Here is a 27,681-nt window from a genome sequence, read left to right as displayed (position 1 = left end):
TTTAAGGGGTTAAATGCCTTTGGGCCACTGATACAACACTTAAAATTCACAGACAGTGATGCCCTGCATCAAACCCAGGTCCCTTCAGCCTGGCCCAAATGGGTTCTGGGCACCAGAACTGGCATCAAAGTGGGCAAACAGCCTATTTTCACATATTTGAATAAGTAACTGATGTTTTTAAGGGGTTAAATGCCTTTGGGCCACTGATCTGATGCACAAAATACATAGACAGTGATGCCCTGCATCAAATCCACATCCCTTCAGCCTGGCCCAAATGGGTTCTGGGCACCAGAACTGGCATCAAAGTGGGCAAACAGCCCATTTCCACAGATTTTAATAAGTAACTGATGTTTTTAAGGGGTTAAATGCCTTTGGGCCACTAATACAACACTTCAAATTCACAGACAGTGATGCCCTGCATCAAACCCAGGTCCCTTCAGCCTGGCCCAAATGGGTTCTGGGCACCAGAACTGGCATCAAAGTGGGCAAACAGCCCATTTTCACATATTTGAATAAGTAACTGATGTTTTTAAGGGGTTAAATGCCTTTGGGCCACTGATACGACACTTAAAATACATAGACATTGATGCCCTGCATCAAACCCAGGTCCCTTCAGCCTGGCCCAAATGGGTTCTGGTCATCAGAACTGGCATCAAAGTGGGCAAACAGCCCATTTTCTCAGATTTGGATAAGTAACTGATGTTTTTAAGGGGTTAAATGCCTTTGGGCCACTGATCTGACACTTAAAATATACAGATTGTGATGCCCTGCATCAAATCCACGTCCCTCCAGCCTGGCCCAAATGGGTTCTGGGCACCAGAACTGGTGTCAAAGTGGGCAAACAGCCCATTTTCTTAGATTTGAATAAGTAACTGATGTTTTTAAGGGGTTAAATGCCTTTGGGCCACTGATCTGACACTTAAAATACACAGAGAGCGATGCCCTGCATCAAAACCAGGTCCCTTCAGCCTGGCCCAAATGGGTTCTGGGCACCAGAACTGGCATCAAAGTGGGCAAACAGCCCATTTTCACAGATTTGAATAAGTAACTGATGTTTTTAAGGGGTTAAATGCCTTTGGGCCACTGATCTGACACTTAAAATATACAGATTGTGATGCCCTGCATCAAATCCACGTCCCTCCAGCCTGGCCCAAATGGGTTCTGGGCACCAGAACTGGTGTCAAAGTGGGCAAACAGCCCATTTTCTTAGATTTGAATAAGTAACTGATGTTTTTAAGGGGTTAAATGCCTTTGGGCCACTGATCTGATGCACAAAATACATAGACAGTGATGCCCTGCATCAAATCCACGTCCCTTCAGCCTGGCCCAAATGGGTTCTGGGCACCAGAACTGGCATCAAAGTGGGCAAACAGCCCATTTCCACAGATTTGAATAAGTAACTGATGTTTTTAAGGGGTTAAATGCGTTTGGGCCCCTCATGTAGTACTGAAAAAAATTTTTTTTTTACTGTTTTTACAAAATTTTTACAGCATGCTTTTTAATATTTTTGAAAGTGTGCAAAAAAGGACCCATGCTAGGCAAATGCAAAACCGCGAAAAATGCTGTCCACTGCAAGAGTTGGGCCTCAGGATGCATTGGTTGTCGTGATTGCATAACTCTGTGTACGCAACCTCATCTTCATCCTCCTCCTCTGCTGAGCTAGTTAGCTGCATGCCTCGGGGTTTACAACATGTGTGAGCTACTACATCATCGTCATCCTCTCTGTTCTCCCATTCATCACCCTGAGAGGCACCCTCCTCCTCTTACTGCCTTGACAGCACAGTACAGTCTGTGGACGCCTCAAATATCTGAGTCTTGTCACAAATGGATCACCTTCACCCAATGGATTTAACGTCTGTTCAAGAGGGTTTGGTTTATGCTCTGAATAAAATTTGTCAGGCCATAGATCTAAGTGTGAAAATATGTGCCCATTGGTTCAGATTATTTAATAAACTTGACTCTGTGAATGTTTAGAGCAGCCATATGATACCTATGGAATATAGTGTGTGAACAGCTCTGCAGAATCGTCCATCTGTGGTTCCCCACAGTCAGTTGGGAGCTTGGAGAGTTGTGATGTTGGGGAAAAAAGTTTAGTTGGAGTGTCACCACTGAGGACTATACTGTGTGTGATGTTAAAGTGGAGGAAGAAGAGCAGAGGCCACTTGATGCAGCGGTTGCCATATATTGGAGCACATGTTCTTTCTGGCCCTCATCTACAAAGCGTACCATTGTACGGCTGGCAAAGAAAGTGAGAGGAGCTACCCATCCAGTAACAGAAGTAGTAAAAATTCTGTTGAAATTATGAAGGAAGCAAAACCAACCGCCTCCTCAGCCCTCATATCATACCTGTCTCACAACCCTAAACAGCTATTCAGTCATTTCAATTCTTTTCTGCGTTCACCAGTTCCCCCACACTTTCCTCTCACCTGAATACTTTGCCTCACCACCTGTGAACGTGACACAATAACATCCCACCTCATTCCAAACTTTACCACAGTCTTCATCACAAGCCTAACCCACCTCTTCAACCTGTCACTAATAACTTGTGTCTTCTCTCCTGATTGACACATATCTCAATCACACCCATCCTCAAAAAGCACGCCCTTGACCCATCCTCTGTGATCACCTATTGCCCCATATTTCTCCCCTAGGCCACGAAACTACTGGAGCATGTTCATTTTAAACTAATCCCACCTCTCCACTTCCTCCCTCTTTGACCAAGTACAATCTGGCTTCAGACCGCACCATTCCACTGCAACTGCCCTGACTAAAGTCATCAACAACCTACTGCCAAATAAAAGCAACGCGAGTTTGTCCTCCTCCTGTATCTGCCATCTGTCTTTGATACAGTGGACCATTCCCTCTTACTACAGACGTTCTGATCTGTTGACATTACAGATTTGGCCTTTAGTTGGATCTCCTCATACCTAAAGGTACCGTCACACTTAGCGACGCTGCAGCATCGCTGTTTCATCGCTGTGTGGTCGCTGGAGAGCTGTCACACAGACAGCTCTCCAGCGACCAACGAATCCGAAGTCCCCGGGTAACCAGGGTAAACATCGGGTTACTAAGCGCAGGGCCACGCTTAGTAACCCGATGTTTACCCTGGTTATCATTGTAAAAGTTAAAAAAAACAAACACTATATACTTACATTCCGGTGTCCGTCAGGTCCCTTGCCATCTGCTTCCCGCACTCACTGACTGACTGCCGTAAAGTGAAAGCACAGCACAGCGGTGACGTCACCGCTGTGCTCTGCTTTCACTTTACGGCCGGCAGTCAGTGCTGGAAGCAGACGGCGGGGGACCTGACTGACACCGGAATGTAAGTATGTAGTGTTTGTTTTTGTTTTTTTACATTTACGATGGTAACCAGGGTAAACATCGGGTTACTAAGCGAGGCCCTGCGCTTAGTAACCCGATATTTACCCTGGTTACAAGCGAACGCATCGCTGGATCGGTGTCACACACACCGATCCAGCGATGACAGCGCGAGATCTAGCGACAAAAGAAAGTTCCAAACGATCTGCTGCGACGTACGATTCTCAGCAGGGGCCCTGATCGCTGCTGCGTGTCAGACACAGCGAGATCGTATGGATATCGCTGGAACGTCACGGATCGTACTGTCGTAGCGACAAAAGTGCCATTGTGAGACGGTACCCTTAGAAGGAGACCCAGCCAACATGATTTTTGTTTCTTATACTACAAACATTGTTTTTAGATGTTTTTAATTTTTTTTTTTTTTTTGTTCTTGTACACCCAAATAAAATTTACTTTTTAAGATATTATCTATAGATTTGTTGGTCCCTACTTTATGACATGTCTCTTCTATATTCTTTTGAAAGTAGACCCAACCAGGAGCATACACATTTACAACAATTAGTGGCAGACACCAACAAAGTGGCATCAATTGCTGTAAAGTATAATTAGTATAGCGGGGACCGACACCTCTTACACTACAGCCAACACAGCAGATTGAGACTGTAATGGGCAAGGTGGTGGAATCACTGTTCCGTATCTCTCTGAAAGCCTGGAAGGGGTGTAACTAGGTGGCCTACCAAATCCCTACTCGGACAAGTGGCAGCAGGGGAAAACTGTGACCCAAGGAGGTACAAAGAGGTGGCACCAGGTGCTACTCCATAGCTGACCTACAGAATGTGGCAGCTGACCCCCTAGAGCTGTTAAGTTGATAAGGCCCAATGAATTGATGAAAAATGCAGTCAGGCACTGTAGGGACTCTGGAACCACGGGTGCAGATGTGACTGGCTGAGGAACAGAAAAGTACTGGCAGGTGCGCTCTGGACTGGGAGTTAGGACAGATGGGTGCTGGCAGGTGCGATCTGGCCCGGCTGATGGACAGAAGAGCGCAGACAGGTATGAGCAGTAGGGCACAGACAGGTAATAGCAGATGGGTACAGGGTAGACAAGCAGACAGACTGACCTGAGGAACCTGACAACTATCAAGCATGCAAGGAAAACTAACACTGTAGCTCTGGCACCTCCATATTCAAGGAGAAGCCCTTTAAATAGAAGGTGTCACCCAGCTGTAGGTAGGGAATACCTTAGGTTGAGGTGTGTGATCACATTAATAAGGAGAGGGTGACCTCTAAGCAAAGTTCACAGTCAAACAACTAAACCTTGGTGGAAACTGACACATAGGGGGCGAGATGAGGAGGTGGTGTGTGAGTGGGAGTTACTGAATGTCCTGTCTGTTAGGTATGAGGAGATCCAACTAAAGGCCAAATCTGTAACGTCAACAGATCAGAACGTCTGTAGTAAGAGGGAATGGTCCACTGTATCAAAGACAGATGGCAGATACAGGAGGAGGACAAACTCGTGTTGCTTTTATTTGGCAGTAAGGCTACGTTCACATTTGCGGTGCGTCTGGCGCAACCGCGGCGACGCATGCGCCATGCGCCCCTATATTTAATATGGGGGGGCACATGGACATGCGTTTTGTTGCGTTTTGTGACACATGCGTTTTTTGGGCGCAAGCATCAGGGCGCAGAGGACGCAGCTTGTTGTATTTTTTTGCGCTATAAAAATGAACGCATGCGTCACAAAACGCAGCGTTTTGCTGCGTTTTGCATGCGTTTTTGCGTGCGTTGTGTGTTGCGTCGCCGACGCAGCACACAACAACGCAAATGTGAACGTAGCCTTAGTAGGTTGTTGATGACTTTAGTCAGGGCAGTTGCAGTGGAATGGTGCGGTCTGAAGCCAGATTGTACTTGGTCAAAGAGGGAGGAAGTGGAGAGGTGGGATTAGTTTAAAATGAACATGCTCCAGTAGTTTCGTGGCCTAGGGGAGAAATATGGGGCAATAGGTGATCACAGAGGATGGGTCAAGGGCGTGCTTTTTGAGGATGGGTGTGATTGAGATATGTGTCAATCAGGAGAGAAGACACAAGTTATTAGTGACAGGTTGAAGAGGTGGGTTAGGCTTGTGATGAAGACTGGTAAAGTTTGGAATGAGGTGGGATGTTATTGTGTCACGTTCACAGGTGGTGAGGCAAAGTATTCAGGTGAGAGGAAAGTGTGGGGGAACTGGTGAACGCAGAAAAGAATTGAAATGACTGAATAGCTGTTTAGGGTTGTGAGACAGGTATGATATGAGGGCTGAGGAGGCGGTTGGTTTTGCTTCCTTCATAATTTCAACAGAATTTTTACTACTTCTGTTACTGGATGGGTAGCTCCTCTCACTTTCTTTGCCAGCCGTACAATGGTACGCTTTGTAGATGAGGGCCAGAAAGAACATGTGCTCCAATATATGGCAACCGCTGCATCAAGTGGCCTCTGCTCTTCTTCCTCCACTTTAACATCACACACAGTATAGTCCTCAGTGGTGACACTCCAACTAAACTTTTTTCCCCAACATCACAACTCTCCAAGCTCCCAACTGACTGTGGGGAACCATAGATGGACGATTCTGCAGAGCTGTTCACACACTATATTCCATAGGTATCATATGGCTGCTCTAAACATTCACAGAGTCAAGTTTATTAAATAATCTGAACCAATGGGCACATATTTTCACACTTAGATCTATGGCCTGACAAATTTTATTCAGAGCATAAACCAAACCCTCTTGAACAGACGTTAAATCCATTGGGTGAAGGTGATCCATTTGTGACAAGACTCAGATATTTGAGGCGTCCACAGACTGTACTGTGCTGTCAAGGCAGTAAGAGGAGGAGGGTGCCTCTCAGGGTGAGGAATGGGAGAACAGAGAGGATGACGATGATGTAGTAGCTCACACATGTTGTAAACCCCGAGGCATGCAGCTAACTAGCTCAGCAGAGGAGGAGGATGAAGATGAGGTTGCGTACACAGAATTATGCAATCACGACAACCAATGCATCCTGAGGCCCAACTCTTGCAGTGGACAGCATTTTTCGCGGTTTTGCATTTGCCTAGCATGGGTCCTTTTTTGCACACTTTCAAAAATATTAAAAAGCATGCTGTAAAAATTTTGTAAAAACAGTAAAAAAAAATTTTTTTCAGTACTACATGAGGGGCCCAAATGCATTTAACCCCTTAAAAACATCAGTTACTTATTCAAATCTGTGGAAATGGGCTGTTTGCCCACATTGATGCCAGTTCTGGTGCCCAGAACCCATTTGGGCCAGGCTGGAGGGACGTGGATTTGATGCAGGGCATTACTGTCTGTGTATTTTGTGCATCAGATCAGTGGCCCAAAGGCATTTAACCCCTTAAAAACATCAGTTACTTATTCAAATCTGTGGAAATGGGATGTTTGCCCACTTTGATGCCAGTTCTGGTGCCCAGAACCCGTTTGGGCCAGGCTGAAGGGACCTGGGTTTGATGCAGGGCATCACTGTCTGTGAATTTTAAGTGTCGTATCAGTGGCCCAAAGGCATTTAACCCCTTAAAAACATCAGTTACTTATTCAAATCTGTGAAAATGGGCTGTTTGCCCACTTTGATGCCAGTTCTGGTGCCCAGAACCCATTTGGGCCAGGCTGAAGGGACGTGGATTTGATGCAGGGCATCACTGTCTGTGTATTTTGTGCATCAGATCAGTGGCCCAAAGGCATTTAACCCCTTAAAAACATCAGTTACTTATTCAAATCTGTGAAAATGGGCTGTTTGCCCACTTTGATGCCAGTTCTGGTGCCCAGAACCCATTTGGGCCAGGCTGAAGGGACCTGGGTTTGATGCAGGGCATCACTGTCTGTGAATTTTAAGTGTTGTATTAGTGGCCCAAAGGCATTTAACCCCTTAAAAACATCAGTTACTTATTCAAATCTGTGGAAATGGGCTGTTTGCCCACTTTGATGCCAGTTCTGGTGCCCAGAACCCATTTGGGCCAGGCTGGAGGGACGTGGATTTGATGCAGGGCATTACTGTCTGTGTATTTTGTGCATCAGATCAGTGGCCCAAAGGCATTTAACCCCTTAAAAACATCAGTTACTTATTCAAATCTGTGAAAATGGGCTGTTTGCCCACTTTGATGCCAGTTCTGGTGCCCAGAACCCATTTGGGCCAGGCTGAAGGGACCTGGGTTTGATGCAGGGCATCACTGTCTATGTATTTTAAGTGTCGTATCAGTGGCCCAAAGGCATTTAACCCCTTAAAAACATCAGTTACTTATTCAAATCTGTGAAAATGGGCTGTTTGCCCACTTTGATGCCAGTTCTGGTGCCCAGAACCCATTTGGGCCAGGCTGAAGGGACCTGGGTTTGATGCAGGGCATCACTGTCTGTGAATTTTAAGTGTTGTATCAGTGGCCCAAAGGCATTTAACCCCTTAAAAAAATCAGTTACTTATTCAAATCTGTGGAAATGGGCTGTTTGCCCACTTTGATGCCAGTTCTGGTGCCCACAACCCATTTGGGCCAGGCTGAAGGGACCTGGGTTTGATGCAGGGCATCACTGTCTGTGAATTTTAAGTGTCGTATCAGTGGCCCAAAGGCATTTAACCCCTTAAAAACATCAGTTACTTATTCAAATCTAAGAAAATTGGATGTTTGCCCACTTTGATGCCAGTTCTGGTGGCCAGAACCCATTTGGGCCAGGCTGAAGGGACCTGGGTTTGATGCAGGGCATCACTGTCTGTGAATTTTAAGTGTTGTATCAGTGGCCCAAAGGCATTTAACCCCTTAAAAAAATCAGTTACTTATTCAAATCTGTGGAAATGGGCTGTTTGCCCACTTTGATGCCAGTTCTGGTGCCCAGAACCCGTTTGGGCCAGGCTGAAGGGACCCGGGTTTGATGCAGGGCATCACTGTCTGTGAATTTTAAGTGTTGTATCAGTGGCCCAAAGGCATTTAACCCCTTAAAAACATCAGTTACTTATTCAAATCTGTGGAAATGGGCTGTTTGCCCACTTTGATGCCAGTTCTGGTGCCCAGAACCCATTTGGGCCAGGCTGGAGGGACGTGGATTTGATGCAGGGCATCACTGTCTGTGTATTTTGTGCATCAGATCAGTGGCCCAAAGGCATTTAACCCCTTAAAAACATCAGTTACTTATTCAAATCTAAGAAAATGGGCTATTTGCCCACTTTGATGCCAGTTCTGGTGCCCAGAACCCATTTGGGCCAGGCTGAAGGGACCTGGGTTTGATGCAAGGCATCACTGTCTGTGAATTGTAAGTGTTGTATCAGTGGCCCAAAGGCATTTAACCCCTTAAAAACATCAGTTACTTATTCAAATCTGTGAAAATGGGCTGTTTGCCCACTTTGATGCCAGTTCTGGTGCCCAGAACCCATTTGGGCCAGGCTGAAGGGACGTGGATTTGATGCAGGGCATCACTGTCTGTGTATTTTGTGCATCAGATCAGTGGCCCAAAGGCATTTAACCCCTTAAAAACATCAGTTACTTATTCAAATCTGTGAAAATGGGCTGTTTGCCCACTTTGATGCCAGTTCTGGTGCCCAGAACCCATTTGGGCCAGGCTGAAGGTACCTGGGTTTGATGCAGGGCATCACTGTCTGTGTATTTTGTGCATCAGATCAGTGGCCCAAAGGCATTTAACCCCTTAAAAACATCAGTTACTTATTCAAATCTGTGGAAATGGGCTGTTTGCCCACTTTGATGCCAGTTCTGGTGCCCAGAACCCTTTTGGGCCAGGCTGAAGGGACCTGGGTTTGATTCAGGGCATCACTGTCTGTGAATTTTAAGTGTTGTATCAGTGGCCCAAAGGCATTTAACCCCTTAAAAACATCAGTTACTTATTCAAATCTGTGAAAATGGGCTGTTTGCCCACTTTGATGCCAGTTCTGGTGCCCAGAACCCATTTGGGCCAGGCTGAGGGACCTGGGTTTGATGCAGGGCATCACTGTCTGTGAATTTTAAGTGTTGTATTAGTGGCCCAAAGGCATTTAACCCCTTAAAAACATCAGTTACTTATTCAAATCTGTGGAAATGGGCTGTTTGCCCACTTTGATGCCAGTTCTGGTGCCCAGAACCCATTTGGGCCAGGCTGGAGGGACGTGGATTTGATGCAGGGCATTACTGTCTGTGTATTTTGTGCATCAGATCAGTGGCCCAAAGGCATTTAACCCCTTAAAAACATCAGTTACTTATTCAAATCTGTGAAAATGGGCTGTTTGCCCACTTTGATGCCAGTTCTGGTGCCCAGAACCCATTTGGGCCAGGCTGAAGGGACCTGGGTTTGATGCAGGGCATCACTGTCTATGTATTTTAAGTGTCGTATCAGTGGCCCAAAGGCATTTAACCCCTTAAAAACATCAGTTACTTATTCAAATCTGTGAAAATGGGCTGTTTGCCCACTTTGATGCCAGTTCTGGTGCCCAGAACCCATTTGGGCCAGGCTGAAGGGACCTGGGTTTGATGCAGGGCATCACTGTCTGTGAATTTTAAGTGTTGTATCAGTGGCCCAAAGGCATTTAACCCCTTAAAAAAATCAGTTACTTATTCAAATCTGTGGAAATGGGCTGTTTGCCCACTTTGATGCCAGTTCTGGTGCCCACAACCCATTTGGGCCAGGCTGAAGGGACCTGGGTTTGATGCAGGGCATCACTGTCTGTGAATTTTAAGTGTCGTATCAGTGGCCCAAAGGCATTTAACCCCTTAAAAACATCAGTTACTTATTCAAATCTAAGAAAATTGGATGTTTGCCCACTTTGATGCCAGTTCTGGTGGCCAGAACCCATTTGGGCCAGGCTGAAGGGACCTGGGTTTGATGCAGGGCATCACTGTCTGTGAATTTTAAGTGTTGTATCAGTGGCCCAAAGGCATTTAACCCCTTAAAAAAATCAGTTACTTATTCAAATCTGTGGAAATGGGCTGTTTGCCCACTTTGATGCCAGTTCTGGTGCCCAGAACCCGTTTGGGCCAGGCTGAAGGGACCCGGGTTTGATGCAGGGCATCACTGTCTGTGAATTTTAAGTGTTGTATCAGTGGCCCAAAGGCATTTAACCCCTTAAAAACATCAGTTACTTATTCAAATCTGTGGAAATGGGCTGTTTGCCCACTTTGATGCCAGTTCTGGTGCCCAGAACCCATTTGGGCCAGGCTGGAGGGACGTGGATTTGATGCAGGGCATCACTGTCTGTGTATTTTGTGCATCAGATCAATGGCCCAAAGGCATTTAACCCCTTAAAAACATCAGTTACTTATTCAAATCTAAGAAAATGGGCTATTTGCCCACTTTGATGCCAGTTCTGGTGCCCAGAACCCATTTGGGCCAGGCTGAAGGGACCTGGGTTTGATGCAAGGCATCACTGTCTGTGAATTGTAAGTGTTGTATCAGTGGCCCAAAGGCATTTAACCCCTTAAAAACATCAGTTACTTATTCAAATCTGTGAAAATGGGCTGTTTGCCCACTTTGATGCCAGTTCTGGTGCCCAGAACCCATTTGGGCCAGGCTGAAGGGACGTTGATTTGATGCAGGGCATCACTGTCTGTGTATTTTGTGCATCAGATCAGTGGCCCAAAGGCATTTAACCCCTTAAAAACATCAGTTACTTATTCAAATCTGTGAAAATGGGCTGTTTGCCCACTTTGATGCCAGTTCTGGTGCCCAGAACCCATTTGGGCCAGGCTGAAGGTACCTGGGTTTGATGCAGGGCATCACTGTCTGTGTATTTTGTGCATCAGATCAGTGGCCCAAAGGCATTTAACCCCTTAAAAACATCAGTTACTTATTCAAATCTGTGGAAATGGGCTGTTTGCCCACTTTGATGCCAGTTCTGGTGCCCAGAACCCTTTTGGGCCAGGCTGAAGGGACCTGGGTTTGATTCAGGGCATCACTGTCTGTGAATTTTAAGTGTTGTATCAGTGGCCCAAAGGCATTTAACCCCTTAAAAACATCAGTTACTTATTCAAATCTGTGAAAATGGGCTGTTTGCCCACTTTGATGCCAGTTCTGGTGCCCAGAACCCATTTGGGCCAGGCTGAAGGGACCTGGGTTTGATGCAGGGCATCACTGTCTGTGAATTTGAAGTGTTGTATTAGTGGCCCAAAGGCATTTAACCCCTTAAAAACATCAGTTACTTATTCAAATCTGTGAAAATGGGCTGGTTGCCCACTTTGATGCCAGTTCTGGTGCCCAGAACCCATTTGGGCCAGGTTGATGGGACCTGGGTTTGATGCAGGGCATCACTGTCTGTGAATTTTAAGTGTCGTATCAGTGGCCCAAAGGCATTTAACCCCTTAAAAACATCAGTTACTTATTCATATGTCCAAAATTGACTGTCTGCCTACTTTGATGCCAGTTCTGATGCCCAGAACCCATTTGGGCCAGGCTGGAAATAACTGGTTTTGATGTGGGGCGTCCTGTTCTATATGTCTGCAGTGTGAGATCAGTGGCCCAAAGGCATTTAATCCTTTCTTCAGCGCTCTTTGGTGCCCACTTTGATGCCCATTTTTGTGCCAGTTTTATAGTTTTTGTTGCCGTTTTTAAGCGTATTCACATCACGGCTCCTCACTGCATTGTCTTTTATTATTATGATGATTATTTTTTGTTGTTAAACCTAAAAAAAACGGAAAAGAAAAAATTGCCGAATAAGAAACTGACGAATAAGAAACCAACTTCAGCTCCGAATAAGAAACTGACGAATAAGAAACCAACTTCAGCCTCGTAATGCGTTGCCTCATTCAGACATCAATTTTAGAGTACAAGTTTGCTGTTTTACACAGCACGCTCACATAGCTAAGCCAGTTCTCCTGCTCTGTACTGATGAGGGACAAACACCCTGAAACACGTTTCTGCAAATGGGGGTTGTGGTTTGGCTTCTGGCCCTAAGGGCTTATTCAGAGTAATGTTTTTTGCGTATGAGTGCTAGCCGTGTATTTCACAGATAACACTCATGGCAATGATAGTCTATGGGGCTGCTGTACACAGGGTATGCAGCGATTCTTCCTCAGATCGGCTCAGTCCGTGGGAAAAATCTGAAATTTTTACAACCCATAGAATAACTTTAGTCTAAGTGTGATGCAATGTTCTGTCGGATGGCACTTAGACCAAAAATACAGACATGTGCACGAACCCTACCACTTTATTCATTTTTTTTGCCTCAATTTTCAGAAAATGTGGATGCATTTTGCTGATATTCCCTTGATTTTGCTTCAGTTTGGTGCCCATTTTCTCTCCATTATAATCAAGGTTTCCTACATTTGCGCTACATTTGGGAAAAATAAGATTTTCTATTGGGTTCAGGTCTGGAGACTGGCTAGGCCACTCTAGGCTCTTGAAATGCTTCTTATGGAGCCATTCCTTAGTTGCCCGGGCTGTGTGCTTCGGGTCATTGTCATGCTGGAAGACCCAGTCACGACCCATCTTCATTGCTCTTTCTGAGGGAAGGAGGTTGTTGGCTAAAATCTTGCGATACATGACCCCATCCATCCTACCTCCAATACGGTGCAGTCGTCCTGTCTCCTTCACAGAAAAGCACCCCCAAAGTATGAGGTTTTCCTTGCCATGCTTCACGGTTGGCACGGTCTTCCTGGGGTTGTATTCATCCTTCTCTTCCTCCAAACACGGCGAGTGGAGTTGATATCAAGTTCTATTTTGGTGTCTTCTGACCACATGCCTGCGAAAATATCCGATAACTCACTTTTCTAGTCACCTGACCAATCACCGTGGTCTTGTTAACATCCGGACTGGGCAAACTTTTGATTTCAGAACTGGCGCTGGTCTCCAGAGCTGATTGCACGGATGCACCTCCTCTTGTTCTTTTGAAAAAATCCATGCCCATAATAATATAATCTATGCCTAAATCATTAGCCTCTCACCTAGTTCGCATGCTTTGCACTGATGAGGGCCAACAGCCCGAAACACTGTGTCTGCGAATTGAGATGCTGATTTGGCTATTTATCCTAAGTCATATTGCAAGGCTCATTAAAGGGTTGATTGTGACTAGTAGGATCGCTACTTCCAATAGGTGGCGCAATAGAGTTCAAGTCCTCTTTTTCTCTGAAGAGGCAATTTGCATATTAAATCATTATGTATAGCAAACATGCAAGGGGGTCCACAGGCGGTTTCATTACAATGAGGGTATGTGCACACGTTGCAGATTTGCCAGTGGAATTTTCTGTACAGATTCTGCATCTCTTGGCAGAAAACGCAAGTAAAAATCCGCTCGGATTTGATGCGTTTTTGACGCGGATTTTCATGCATTTATTTCATGCGGATTTGTGTGCATTTTTGTAATCTAAATGAAGACCTATTAGTTAACAAAAAAAGAATTGTGATGTCATTTCTTGTCCAACCTCTTCATTTACATACTCCATTGAAGAATAATGTTCACACACACAGACAGATAGATCTATCGATAGATGATGGATAGATATATCTATAGATAGATAATACCAAGCCCGATGTTTTGTAATAAACATAAAATGGTACATAATGAGTTAAATAAAGACACACACACAAAATCTGTGTTAGGCCGGCGTCCCACTTGCGAGAGACTCGCACGAGTCTTGCACCTCAGTACCCGGCACTGCTGCCGGCACTCAAACCGGAGCGTTCAGCTACATAGAAATTCATACAGCCGCACACTCCGGTCCCGAGTGCCGGTGGCAGTGGCGGATATTGATGCGAGAGACTCATGCGAGTGTGACCCCGGCCTTAAACGCAATATGTTTAATTTAAAAAGAGATTTGAAAAAAAATGGCGTTGCCTCCCGCACAATTGTCTACACCAGAGAGGGAAAGCCAGCGACTGTGGGCCGATGTTTATAGCCTGGGAAGGGGTTAATACCCATGGATCTTCCCAGGCTATGAATCTCAGCCCGCAGCTATATGCTTTTAATGGCTATTAAAATAGGGGGACCCCCCAAAAAATGACATGGGGTCCCCCTATAATTAATAGCCAGAAAAGGCTATGCAGACAGCTGCGGGCTGATATTCATAGCCTAGGAAGGGTCCATGGTTATTGCCCCCCGGGCTATAAACACCAACTCACAGCCACCCCATAAATGGCGCATCTCTAAGATGCGCCATTTCCGGCACTTAGCCTCTCTCTTCCCACTGCCCTGTAGTGGTGGCATATGGGGTAATAGGGGGTTAATGTCACCTTTGAATTGTAAGGTGACATCAAGCCGGCTTAGTAATGGAGAGACGTCAATAAGACACCTATCCATTACTAATCCTATAGTTGTGAAAGGGTTAAATAAACAAAGACCCAACCAGAATAAAGTATTTTAATGAAATAAAACACTACACAGTTTTGCCATCTTTATTGTTCTGCCAATCCATGCGACACCCTCGATCTCCTAAAAAAAAAATGAAAATAATAAACCAACACATATACAGTACTCCCTGATCCGATGCAGTCCATTTAATAACGAGTGTCCCAGGATGATCTCCCCTATAGAGCAGTCACATCAGGAGATGTGACACCTCTATAGGCCTTCAGTGACACCCTGACAGGAGACAATGGGTTCATTTTCTCACTTTATGGCAATGCTGTGTTAGAATTTTCCCTCGCAGCGGTGCCGCAAGTGACAGTATGAACTGTACTGAACTCCCGGTGGCGGAGTGATACAGTGCGGATGATTACCTCCTGTCACTGTATCACCGGTGCCCCAGGAGAGCGGTCGCATCTGCCGATGTGACAGCCCTCCACGGGAGATCATCGTGGGACACTTGTTATTAAATGGATTACATCGGATCAGGGAGTATACTGCTGGTTTATTATTTTATTCTTTTTACAGGTGATCGAGGGCTTCGGGGACTAGGTGATTGGTGAGTATGTACTGTATGTTGTATGTACCGCATGTGTATATATGTGTGTGGTTTTTTTTTTACACTTGAACACAGTAGCCGGATGATGGGACTACTGCTGTCCCATCATCCGGCTAGCTGTCACTGTAGTAGGCATAGCTGGATGGGACTAGTAGTCCCATCGGACGATGCCTGCCTACACACACACACAGCCGCGCACACACACACAGCTACGCACACACACAGCCGCGCACACACACAGCCCCGCACACACACACGCGCACAGACACACACAAACACCGGCACACAGACACACACATCTTCACACACACACAGTCTCCGCCCACACACTTTTCCTCCTGATCTGCAGCGTTTCTCACACCCACATCCGCAGCAAAACCGCACATCTTTTTTACACCTGCGATTTTCCTGCGGATGTGCCTGACTCAATGGGTACAGAAACGCTGCAGGTCGGATGAAAATCAGCAATGTAAGTCTATGGGTCTGTGAAAAAAACGCACAGTGCAAGGATGACCAGGATTTTCACAGACCGTCACATCGGAGGAGGTGGAACTTTTTAAAATATTTTTCTCCTTGTATGAGAATAACAGATGACACTTGGATCACACGCTGATCAAAATATTACGTCCGTAGTCTGGCCGCGATTCATCACTTGCCCTTTAAAAAAAAAAGCAAGTTTCTTTTTTTTTGTCTTGTTAGTTGCCGTTTTGCTGCGGTAAATTCATCAAACTAGGAAAAGCGGTTCGTTAAATGTGCGCAAATTCAAAAATGGTCTTTATTTGGCTCTGAACTTTATCTGCAAATCCTTAACTTTAAATCAGACGTTTTGCAAACGCTCAGACAAAAAAAAAAAATCCAGCATGTACATTAAATGTCTCATGGGGGAAGGGACTGGAGCACATTAGTGCAAAAATATTGCAACAAGTGATGAATCGGATGGAAAAGCCTGAACCAACTGGCCAAAATGGTGTAAAAACAAAACAGGCGAACACGTAAAAAAATGACTATGAAATAGTCGCTTATAAAAAATAATGAATATGGCGCAAAGAAAAGGCGCAATGTAACGATGACTCAGCTCCTGTGTGGTTGCCTACGGCCTCAATGTGGAGCAAACCGCATGTGTCTTTCCTCTGTGTGTGAACACTGCCACACCTCACAGATCCAGAATGGAGGCGGATTAATGGCTGTGCACTACAGACCAGAAAACCCCAGGACCTAAATAAATGAGGATTTTAGCAACTGGATTGCAAAGAGGGAAAAATCTGCAACAATTCCGCAGTGAATGTGCACGAGCAGAAGCGGCTGTGCCTCTATCACTGTCAGGCAGCGCAGACTACATTTCCCATCAGCCTCCTCGGCCCAACAGGAAGTCGCAAGGCGGAAGTTGCCCTTACCCGACTGGTAAACATGGCGGCGCCTGCACAGAACCACGTGTGGGTCGGTACCGAAACTGGGATTCTGAAGGGTGAGGAGTTGAGCCTTGTGTTGTGAGCCCCCTTGTGTCTGTGTGTGAGGGGCGGCAGACACCACAGAGGTGGTCCCGGGCTGTGTACGTGTCCTGTGCCGTTATACTTTACTATTCACATCTACAGGCATCAACCTGGTGAAGAAGCAGGCGGCCAACTACACGGAGGTGTCCTCACTGGACCGCAGCCAGGAGATCAGCGTCATGTGCTATGGAGACCCCCAGGAGTGTGAGGTGAGAGGGACTGCATTTGGTGTATGGGCCCTGGTCTGTGAGAGCCAGTGCCGTCAGTGGGGGCGCTGGTCTGTGGGGGCACACGCCGGTGCAGTATGTGGGGGCGCTGGTCTATGGGGGCACACGCCGGTGCAGTATGGGAGCGCTGGTCTATGGGGGTACACGCTGGTGCAGTATGGGGGCGCTGGTCTATGGGGGCACACGCCGGTGCAGTATGTGGGGGCGTTGGTCTATGGGGGCACACGCCGGTGCAGTATGTGGGGGTGCTGGTCTGTGGGGGCCCTGGTCTATGGGGGCACACGCTGGTGCAGTATGTGGGGGTGCTGGTCTATGGGGGCACACGCTGGTGCAGTATGTGGGGGCCCTGGTCTATGGGGGCACACGCTGGTCCTGTATGTCGGGGCGCTGGTCTGTGGGGGTGCTGGTCTATGGGGGCGCTGGTCTATGGGGGCACACGCCGGTGCAGTATGTGGGGGTGCTGGTCTATGGGGGCACACGCCGGGGCAGTATGGGGGCGCTGGTCTATGGGGGCACACGCCGGTGCAGTATGTGGGGGTGCTGGTCTATGGGGGCACGCTGGTGCAGTATGTGGGGGTGCTGGTCTATGAGAGCACACGCCGGTGCTGTATGGGGGCGCTGGTCTATGGGGGTACACGCTGGTGCAGTATGGGGGCGCTGGTCTATGGGGGCACACGCTGGTGCAGTATGGGGGCGCTGGTCTATGGGGGCACACGCTGGTGCAGTATGGGGGCGCTGATCTGTGGGGGCACACGCCGGTGCAGTATGTGGGGGTGCTGGTCTATGGGGGCACACGCTGGTGCAGTATGTGGGGGCGCTGGTCTATGGGGGCACACGCTGGTGCAGTATGGGGGCGCTGGTCTATGGGGGCACACGCTGGTGCAGTATGGGGGCGCTGGTCTATGGGGGCACACGCTGGTGCAGTATGGGGGCGCTGGTCTATGGGGGCACACGCTGGTGCAGTATGGGGGCGCTGATCTGTGGGGGCACACGCCGGTGCAGTATGCGGGGGTGCTGGTCTATGGGGGCACACGCTGGTGCTGTATGTGGGGGTGCTGGTCTATGAGAGCACACGCCGGTGCTGTATGGGGGCGCTGGTCTATGGGGGCACACGCTGGTGCAGTATGGGGGCGCTGGTCTATGAGAGCACACGCCGGTGCTGTATGGGGGCGCTGGTCTATGGGGGTACACGCTGGTGCAGTATGTGGGGGCGCTGGTCTATGGGGGCACACGCTGGTGCAGTATGGGGGCGCTGGTCTATGGGGGTACACGCTGGTGCAGTATGGGGGCGCTGGTCTATGGGGGTACATGCTGGTGCAGTATGGGGGCGCTGGTCTATGGGGGCACACGCCGGTGCAGTATGTGGGGGCGCTGATCTGTGGGGGCACACGCCGGTGCAGTATGTGGGGGTGCTGGTCTATGGGGGCACACGCTGGTGCAGTATGTGGGGGTGCTGGTCTATGAGAGCACACGCCGGTGCAGTATGTGGGGGCGCTGGTCTGTGGGGGCACACGCCGGTGCAGTATGTGTGGGCGCTGGTCTATGGGGGCACACGCCGGTGCAGTATGTGGGGGCGCTGGTCTATGGGGGCACACGCCGGTGCAGTATGTGGGGGCGCTGGTCTATGGGGGCACACGCCGGTGCAGTATGTGGGGGCGCTGGTCTATGGGGGCACACGCCGGTGCAGTATGTGGGGGCGCTGGTCTATGGGGGCACACGCCGGTGCAGTATGTGGGGGCGCTGGTCTATGGGGGCACACGCCGGTGCAGTATGAGGGGGCGCTCGTCTATGGGGGCACACGCCGGTGCAGTATGTGGGGGGCGCTGGTCTATGGGGGCACACGCTGGTGCAGTATGTGAGGGTTTTGGTCTGTGGGGGCCGGTGCCGGTTATGATCCAATCTCTTCTTTATATAATTTTTTTTAACGTATGATATATTATACGTATGATATTGCAATGAACATTTGTTTCACTTCCATGTTATTTCAGGTGCTGCTGGGCTGCCGAGATGGGACTGTACGAGTCTTCAACACTGAAAAATCAAAATTTACTGAATTTCATGAGTGCAGAGGCGGCGAGGGATTATTTAGGGGTCTTGGTGTGCTTGACAAGTAAGTAGCTACTATATATTGACACTTATTAGGTGTGGAAATAGGGTTGTTGTAGTGCAGGAAGATTTACATAATAGGGAATCTAGATTGTGAACTCCAGTGAGGACGGTACCGATGTCTGTAAAGCACTGTGACATTAATGGCGCCATATAAGTGAGTAAAAGAAACGCACTTTTTATATCATTCTGCCACCCTGCTCCTCATCGATCAATATCATAACAGTGGGGGTGCGAAACCAAGCACCCGCACAGATCAATTGTCACTCATGCCATTGACATTACTTAAACAGTATGTTTAAAGAAAAAAAAAAATTAACAGTATGGGATTTCTGAAATCTCATCCACTTTGCTGGTACTGTGAAATACTGCCTTTTTCATGTTTACAAAAGCAAAATGACATGTGAATAAGTCCTAAATTTGCAGCTTATTCACTTTGAGAGCATAGCCAGATGTGACTCCAAGGCAAAAGATGTGGCAATGCTTGTTAGAAAGTAATGGAAATCTTCTGGTGCATTGCTCTAAAAACTATCATAGTAGTTAATTATTCTGTTATAAGAAAAGTACGGCCTGCTATTAAAGCCATGGCTTGGCACTCTGGATTCTTTGCATTGCTGATCATTGGGAATCTTTTTTTCTTTTTCAGTGCTCTTGTAACGTGTGTGGAGTCCGGACTGCTAAAGGTGTGGAAAGAAGGATCAAACGAAAATGTGAGTTGAGACTGAATAAAGTATATGATTTTCCAGGTGCTTTTCCTTGTATAATATGGTTTGTCGTCATTATATTTTGGTACAGTGTAACGGTGTTACCTGCAAATAAACAGACCTCAGTAAATGAGGGACCACGTCGCTGGCCCAACCTGCCTTTGTATGCAGAAGTGGGCAGAGGCAGAATACCCACTTAGTGTTAGGGCTCCTAGTCTAGGGAGGCTGCCAAAATTGGTTGTCGTGCAGGGGATTGACTGTATTAATGTACCAAACATACAGGCAAAAGCAGATATTGCCCTGTTGTGCGAAAAATTTGTGTAATATTTGTGCACTTATGTATGTTTTCCAGCTGGAAGTGCAAGTTGGTGCTGCGGTAGAGAAAATGCGTCTGTGTGATACTCAGCGTCACAAAGTAGGAACTGGAGGCAAAGAGAATGACCTAAAAATCTGGGATCTGCAGAGACCGGAAGAGCCGATCTTCAGAGCCAAAAATGTAAGTTGTAAGGGACGTTTTGGGATATTTGTAAAGTTTTACTAGTATGAAGGGATTAAAGGACATTCCATTCAAAAGTAAGAATACCTCTTTATTCGAGAGTCCGAAATGTAAAGGAAAATGGCAATGGCTGACGCTGCTTTGCCACAACGTGATGGAAGCAGGCTTGTCCTTGCAGCCACTTACTTGGTTCAGTCTGCAGCGGGTATCCAATCTTCTTGCTTTTTCTATTGGTTTGTAGCTGATGTTCTCATACAGTGGGGAAAAATTTATCAAATGTACATTATGTTCCACAGACGTGAACAAAAAGCTAATTGGAGTTAAATTAACAGAAGGACACTTCCTAAAAACTTGTCACCCGTTCATGTGCCAGTAAATTAAATCTGTGCCAGTTATAAGAAAATCTGTCGCCTGGTCTGGATTTCTAATTTCATTTACTACAGCTTCTAGTTAGAGTTGGTGTGAATCAATTATCAGGACCGGCTTCATCTGCTTAATCAGTCATTTGTGGTAGTTGGCTGCGGCCTGGCGCGGTGGCATTATTGCAGCATATAACGCCCATGTGGCATTGTGTCAGGTCGCTAATCAACAGAGCTTCGGATAATTGGAGGTCCGTTGTCAGGGCTCCCATCCAAATGTCACAGATAACTAATGCAGAGGGTCCTGCTAATTGATTCGCACCAAGTGTTTCTGGTGTAAATTATAGTAGACTTGCCAGGCAGCAATGGGCCATGTTCCGCCCTGCTAAGCCTTACCTATAAAATTTTTGTTTTTTTTTCTTGTGAAAAGGTGAAGTTGTGTACAAAAAAAAAAAAAATTCAAACATTTGTAGGTTTACCTGTTTTCCCCACCAGAAAACTGGCGTACATGCATATTATGTAGTGTTGGAATCAATTTTTTTTTCTCTTAACATTATACGAAGGGCGATCCAAAAGTAATGATAATCAATACTAAACACAATGAATATAGTCAAAAAAAAGTTTTATTTTTCTACATAGTCTCCTAACAAGTCTATACATTTAGTCCATCTCTTTTCTAAACTTAGAATTCCCTTCAAAAAAAATTCTTGATCTTGACCCTCAAAAAAATCCCCAACAGTGGTTATCACGTCGCTATTGTCATCAAATTTCTTGCCCCGGAGGTGTTCCTTGAGCCGAGGAAAGAGAAAGAAGTCACTGGGGGCTAGATCTGGTGAATAGGGGGGGTGTTCCACCAGTTCAAAGCCCGCTTCTTGAATGGTAGCCATGGCAACTGCAGCTTTGTGAGCCGGCGCGTTATCTTGGTGAGACAACACTCCAGCCCGCAGTTTGCCGCCCCTTTTCTCCTTGATAGCCTCCCACAATCTTCTTATTTGTTCTGCGTAGTAGGAGCCCGTAATAGTGGCTCCCTTCTCCAAATAGTCCACCATAATAATTCCTTCAGCGTCCCAAAAAACGGACGCCATAACCTTCCCTGCTGAGCTTGACACTTTGAATTTCTTCGGCGTCGGTTCGTCGGCTCGTTTCCATGTCATCGATTGTTGTTTAGTTTCGGGATCAAAGTGGTGGATCCAGGTCTCGTCCATGGTCAAAAAACGTGACAAAAAATTTACCTTGTCTGCTTGGAACTTTTCGAGATTTGCTACTGAAATGTCAACTCGTTTCTTCTTTTGCTCGTCGGTTAACATTTTTGGCACCCAACGCGCGGAGACCTTTCTCATATGCGATTCTTTTGCAAGGATTCGTTGAATACTGCCATATGAGATCCCTGGGACCTCAGCTACATGCCTGATAGTCACTCTTCGATCTGCCAATACAACTTCTTCAACTTTTTTCACGTTTTCTTCATTGAGGGACGTGGATGGGCGTCCTTCACGATGTTCATCTTCCGTCGATGTTCTTCCCAGCTTAAATTCCTTGGCCCAGCGTGCAACTGTGGAATATGGAGGAGAAGAGTCCCCCAATGTTTCCACCAAGTCGCTGTGTATGTCTTTGGTAGTCATTTTTTTCAAGCAGAGGTATTTGATGACAGCTCTGAGCTCGTTTTTTTTCCATTTTGATGTTCACTCCTCGGCAGTTCATATTCAAATGAATGTAGCTCCCGGGAATCGTGGTCTATTTAAGTGATTTTGTTTTCCTGGACTAGTGGGTACCTAAGAGAGAAGAAAACATTTTATTTTAATTTGTGTGTGCAATAGAAATAACTGATTATCATTACTTTTGGATCACCCCTCGTAGAAGCTTATTCTCAGATAAATAAATGATCGAGACATAATTCTCCCAACAAATTGTTCTATTCCGGGGCTTCACAAAATGTAATTGTTTACATTATCCCTCTGCTGCAGTCACTAAGACTAGCACTGAGTTACTGCACCGTTCTGCACTCGACATGCACAGGCTTTGTAATTTGTCATGTTTTTTTATTTTCATATATTAAATTCCATATTGCATCATGTTTATCTTCCTCCAGGTCAGGAATGACTGGTTAGATCTCCGGGTGCCTGTTTGGATACGTGACCTGGATTTTATTCCAGAGTCAGATAAAATAGTGACGTGCACGAGTCATCATCAGGTGAGTGTGAAGTTTTTGCTGTCACTATTGTTATGGATAGTACAAAATTATATGAAACTTGCTTTTTAGCATTAATTAAAAATCTAATTGCTTGTTTTGAAGCGTGGAGTCATAACTGACTGAATTGCCTCTTGGCAGGTAAGAATATATGATCCCAGCTCCACACAGAAACGGCCGGTTCTGGAGGTTCTTTTTGGGGAAGATCCATTGACTGCTTTGAGCATCACTCCAGATGGCAGGTAATCTTGTGACCAGACAATGTGTGCGCATTTAGCTAAACTGTGACGGTGCAGTAACAGAACCGGTTTCTATTCACCGTTGTGACATTTGAATGCGGAGGGCATATTTCGACAGGTGGCATTTTGTTAAATCTCATCCACACAGAACAGAGGAAAAACTGCATCATAAACTGAGCAGATCTGCTACCCCTTTTTTTTTTATATACTGTAGCTTTCACCATTTGCAATGTTTTCCTTTAATAAGCCCGGGGCTACACTAAAATGAGCTGTCTGTTCAGAATTGCTGTAAAATTGCTTCGTTACGACCGTGCAACAAGTCTTTGGAATATTAGTCCTGTTCTGATAATTATGATAAAATGGTAAAATATTTCACTGTAACTTGTGGGGTGACCTAAAGTTGCTGCGTAGCTGTAATGGAAGGGAAAAAAACCTTACGTGTAATTTTAGGTTAAAGCCTGGTTCAGATGGCCGTATTTCAGTCTACAAACGGACCCCAATGCACAGATTGAGTAAAGACTAGTGATGAGCGAATATACTCATTACTCGAGATTTCCCGAGCATGCTCTGGTGTCCTCCGAGTATTTTTTTTTTTTCTGATTGCTCAGGGATTTAGTTTTTAATGCCGCAGCTGAATGATTTACATTTGTTAGCCAGCATAAGTACATGTGGGGGTTGCCTGGTTGCTAGGGAATCCCCACATGTAGTTATGCTGGCTAATAGCTGTAAATCATTCAGCTGCGGCGAAGAAAACTAAATCTCCGAGCACTAAAAAATACTCTGAGGACACCCGAACATGCTCGGAAAATCTTGAGTAACAAGTATATTCATCACTAGTAAAGACATCTGTGGTCAATCTCGCAGCCTCATATATGCCTATTAGGCTGTAAGTAAATGGGGAGACCCACAGTCAGTTGTTGTGCGTAGCAGTGTATATATGGACTTTGAAGAATGACTGTCTTAACTTGGGCTAGATTTAAGCATCTGTATTTCAAAGCCCACAATACCCAGATCAAGCGCTGGACTCCTGGTCAGAGTGAATGGCTTCATTGGCGTATATGAAGCTGTGTGTTGGGGTCAGTAGACCTGCGGTTGGACCAGGCATCAATTTGGATTCAGGGCAATGCTGTATTCATGGTCTTGTAAAATAACACTGCAGTAGAGTAAAAATATCTCTACTAAGTACAGGAAAATAACAGTACTCGCAACCATTTCCTTTCCTGTACAGGTCTGTAGTGGTTGGAAACTCTCATGGTCACATGGGTGTGATTGATCTGAGGAAAGGTAAGTCGTACTCTAGTCATAGTAACCTATTGAATCTTGAGTTTGTAAAAAATATATATATAATTTTTTTTTTTTTTTTGTCATAATTTCAGGTCGCCTGATGTGTGCACTTAAAGGAAATGCAGGCTCTGTGCGATCCATCCAGTGTCACAAGTCTCTGCCTGTGGTGGCTTCCTGCGGTTTGGACAGATTCATGAGACTTCATAGCTTAAATGACAAGAAGCTTTTGCATAAGGTTTGCGGTTCAGTATTATTTCTTCTAAGTATGTCGCAGTTGCATATTCTACATTGCGGTACAGTTTGTCAGTAGCCATAAGTCTCTTTCCCCCAGTAGGACTCGGCATAATTATCCTTGCTTGAGAACACATACATATACGAGAAAACCAATAAGATTATTACCTGCTTCACGCCTACTACAGGGTTTCTTTTAAAGTGGTCGTCTCTTGATGACAACTCCGGTCCATTTGTCTTCATAGTTTATATGGATGTTGTTTGGCGTACAAACTAGACCTGTCATCTGATAACTGCCTATAATCAAGTGTTCGAGAACTGGACCTAGAGCACTCGGGTTCCTTTTAATATGAAGCACCTGTAATCTGTAACTAGCCTAAAAGATAATTTTTAAAAAAAATATTATTGCAGTAGTTTTGTGTCTTAGAAATAACCAATTACTACTAATTAACTCTGCCCCATTGTTGGAACACTTCACCGTCCATGATCCAAAGTCTTTCACGTAAATTTTTACTAAACACATGAACATATTCTGTCCAGTGCAAAGCTGCAAATAACTTACAATAAAATGAACGCTGTGTCGCCCTTTCTAACAACACTTGGATGTTCGCTCAGCAGTTTACTTCGCAGCCTTGCGTTACTTAGTCATCTGTTTGCCTTCTTCAGGTATATCTAAAGTCACGGCTGAACTGCCTACTGCTAACGTCACGAGACAAGTGGGAGGTAAGCTTTTCAGTTTGCACAATTTCAGTGAAAGACACCATGATCAATAGCGATTGGACTCAGTTCACACTTGCGTTCGGGCATTTAACCCCTTTCTACCATTGGACGTACTATTCCGTCCATGTGGGGTGGGCGCTACTTCCCAAAGACTGAATAGTAGGTCCAGCGCGATCAGTCGCGCTCACGGGGGGAGCGCGGCCGGGTGTCGGCTGACATCCGGCATTATGTGCCAGGAGCGGTCACGGACCGCCGCCGGCACATTAACCCCCGTCACACTGCAATCAAACATGATCGCAGTGTTCCGGCGGTATAGGGAAGCATTGCGAAGGGAGGGGGATCCCTGCGTGCTTCCCTGAGACCCTCGGAGCAACACGATGTGATCGCGTTGCTCTGAGGGTCGATTACCTCCTCCTCCCTGCAGGCCCGGATCCAAAATGGCCGCATCCGGGTCCTGCAGGGAGGTGGCTTGTCTGCGCAGAGCAGGCGTCGGGAAGCCTCCAGGAGTTCACGTCAGATCGCTGATCTGACACAGTGCACAGCAAAGTCTCAAATCAGCGATCTTACACTATAACATGTATTTTGTGTGACATATCTTTTGTGATTTAATTGCATAAAAATTCAAAGTTGGAAAATTGTGAAATTTTCGTAAAATTTCCGTTTTTTTTTCACAAATAAACGCAGGTAATATCAAAGAAATTTTACCACTATTATGAAGTACAATATGTCACGAGAAAACAATGTCAGAATCACCGGGATCCGTTGAAGCGTTCCAGAGTTATAACCTCATAAAGGGACAGTGGTCAGAATTGTAAAAATTGGCCCGGTCATTAACATGCAAACCACTCTTTGGGGTAAAGGGGTTAATTTTTAAGATGGAGTAACCAAATTAATGCCTGAAATGGATCTATCGCATAAAGGAAGCAGAGGGACTGCACTCGTTATGGGGTCTGCCTGGGGTCTGTTATGCTTCTGGTTTTTAGAATGGAACAACGTGCATCGTGCAGAACTCTTCTTTCTCTGTTCCTAAAACAGGACACTTAACAGAATCCATACAGACCCCATAATAATCATCACTGGGATCACTCTGCTTCTAGTTACATCAGTAATTCAACAAATCCATTTTTGTCTTTTCCAAAAAAAAAAGACATGGGTGAATTCCACAATAATAGTAGAGATGTTACTTATTAGTATATAAGCAAACCTAGGATCTTTTATTTACAGCTAAAACACAAGTTTTAGACATATATTCTGGTAACATTTAATTTCACTTACAAATCTTCAGGATGAAGAATTGATCCCGGCCGAAGCAGAAGATGTAAAAGACGAAGAAAAGGATGAGGTCTGGAACAACATGGACACGATTGTAGACAAAACCAGTTCCAAAAGAAGAAAAGAAGCACAGGAGCCAAGTGTGGTGGCTGAATCAACAGAAAACGACAAAAAGAAGAAGAAAAAGAAGAAATCAGTTTAATTTTTATTTCAGACTGTTTATACTTCGCTGATAAGCGGTGCGCAATGCAAAAGGATTTTGCACTTCTTGTTCTACACACAATAACACACAATATTGTCTCATTTATATTTACAGGGTTATTTAAAAAATAAGTTATCCCGTATCCATAAGATAAGGCATAACTTACTGATTGCTGGGGGTCCCACCACTCAGACTTCGAGAGATTTTGGATGGAGCAGAAGTGCGCATGTACACCCCTCCATTTATTGTTTACGGTCCTGCTGGAGAAAGCAGAGTACAGCACTTGGCTTTTTCTGGCAGTCACATAGGTAATTGATGCAGTGGAGGTAAAGTGTGGGGCTTTGTAAGGAACGCCATTCCTGTTGTTCCACAGCACGATCTCGGGAATGTTGGGGACTCTCCGTAATTATTAAGTTATACCCTATACTAGAACTATGAGATAATGTAATAATTTGGGAATAACTCTTTTAAAAGAATTTGCCTTACAACAGAGGCATGAGATCTGTAAGACAGGGATAACAACCTAGCCCAAATTATCATATGATCCGCTACTTTGACATTGTACATAAATTCATAATAACCAGTTATCGGCTTGTGTAACTCTGGTTAATCAAATGATGACTGTGGAAGGTTGTACTGCTGCTCTCTACGACAAGAATTAAAAACACTGGAGCTATACATGCAGTTCCATGTGCAAAAACCCCAGTCCAAAGCTGTCGTAGTGCAGATTCTTGCATAACTAGTACATGGTAGTTAGACTGAGCCTAGCTTATGTATATCTATTAGTGATGAGCGAGCTTGCTGGGATAAGGTGTTATCTGAGCATGCTCGTGTGCGAATAGAGTATCTTCTGAGTGCTTAACTGATATGATCAAGTCCCTGTGGCTGTTCGACAGATGCAACACAGGCTATCCCTGGAGGTGTTGAGGCTGTTGAACATACGCGAAACATGCAGCCACGGTGACTTGAGCATATTATTCAAGCACGCCAAAG

The 27,681-nt window shown here is 45.8% G+C and overlaps 1 protein-coding gene across 1 annotated transcript; it reads left to right on the top strand.

Moving 5' to 3' along the window:
• The first annotated feature begins 16,552 nt into the window (after positions 1-16,552).
• On the top strand, positions 16,553-27,275 carry WDR74 (WD repeat domain 74). The gene is made up of 11 exons (XM_069740263.1): positions 16,553-16,635; positions 16,763-16,869; positions 18,876-18,997; positions 19,640-19,703; positions 20,050-20,193; positions 22,642-22,743; positions 22,882-22,982; positions 24,208-24,263; positions 24,356-24,498; positions 25,161-25,217; positions 26,500-27,275. The coding sequence occupies exons 1-11, from the start codon at positions 16,578-16,580 to the stop codon at positions 26,686-26,688; spliced, it is 1,143 nt and encodes a 380-aa protein (XP_069596364.1). The 5' UTR covers positions 16,553-16,577; the 3' UTR covers positions 26,689-27,275.
• The last annotated feature ends 406 nt before the right edge of the window (positions 27,276-27,681 follow it).

This window comes from Ranitomeya imitator, chromosome 9 (genome assembly GCF_032444005.1).
Source record: "Ranitomeya imitator isolate aRanImi1 chromosome 9, aRanImi1.pri, whole genome shotgun sequence".
Lineage (NCBI taxonomy): Eukaryota > Metazoa > Chordata > Amphibia > Anura > Dendrobatidae > Ranitomeya > Ranitomeya imitator.
This window is presented reverse-complemented; position numbering and strand designations above follow the sequence as displayed.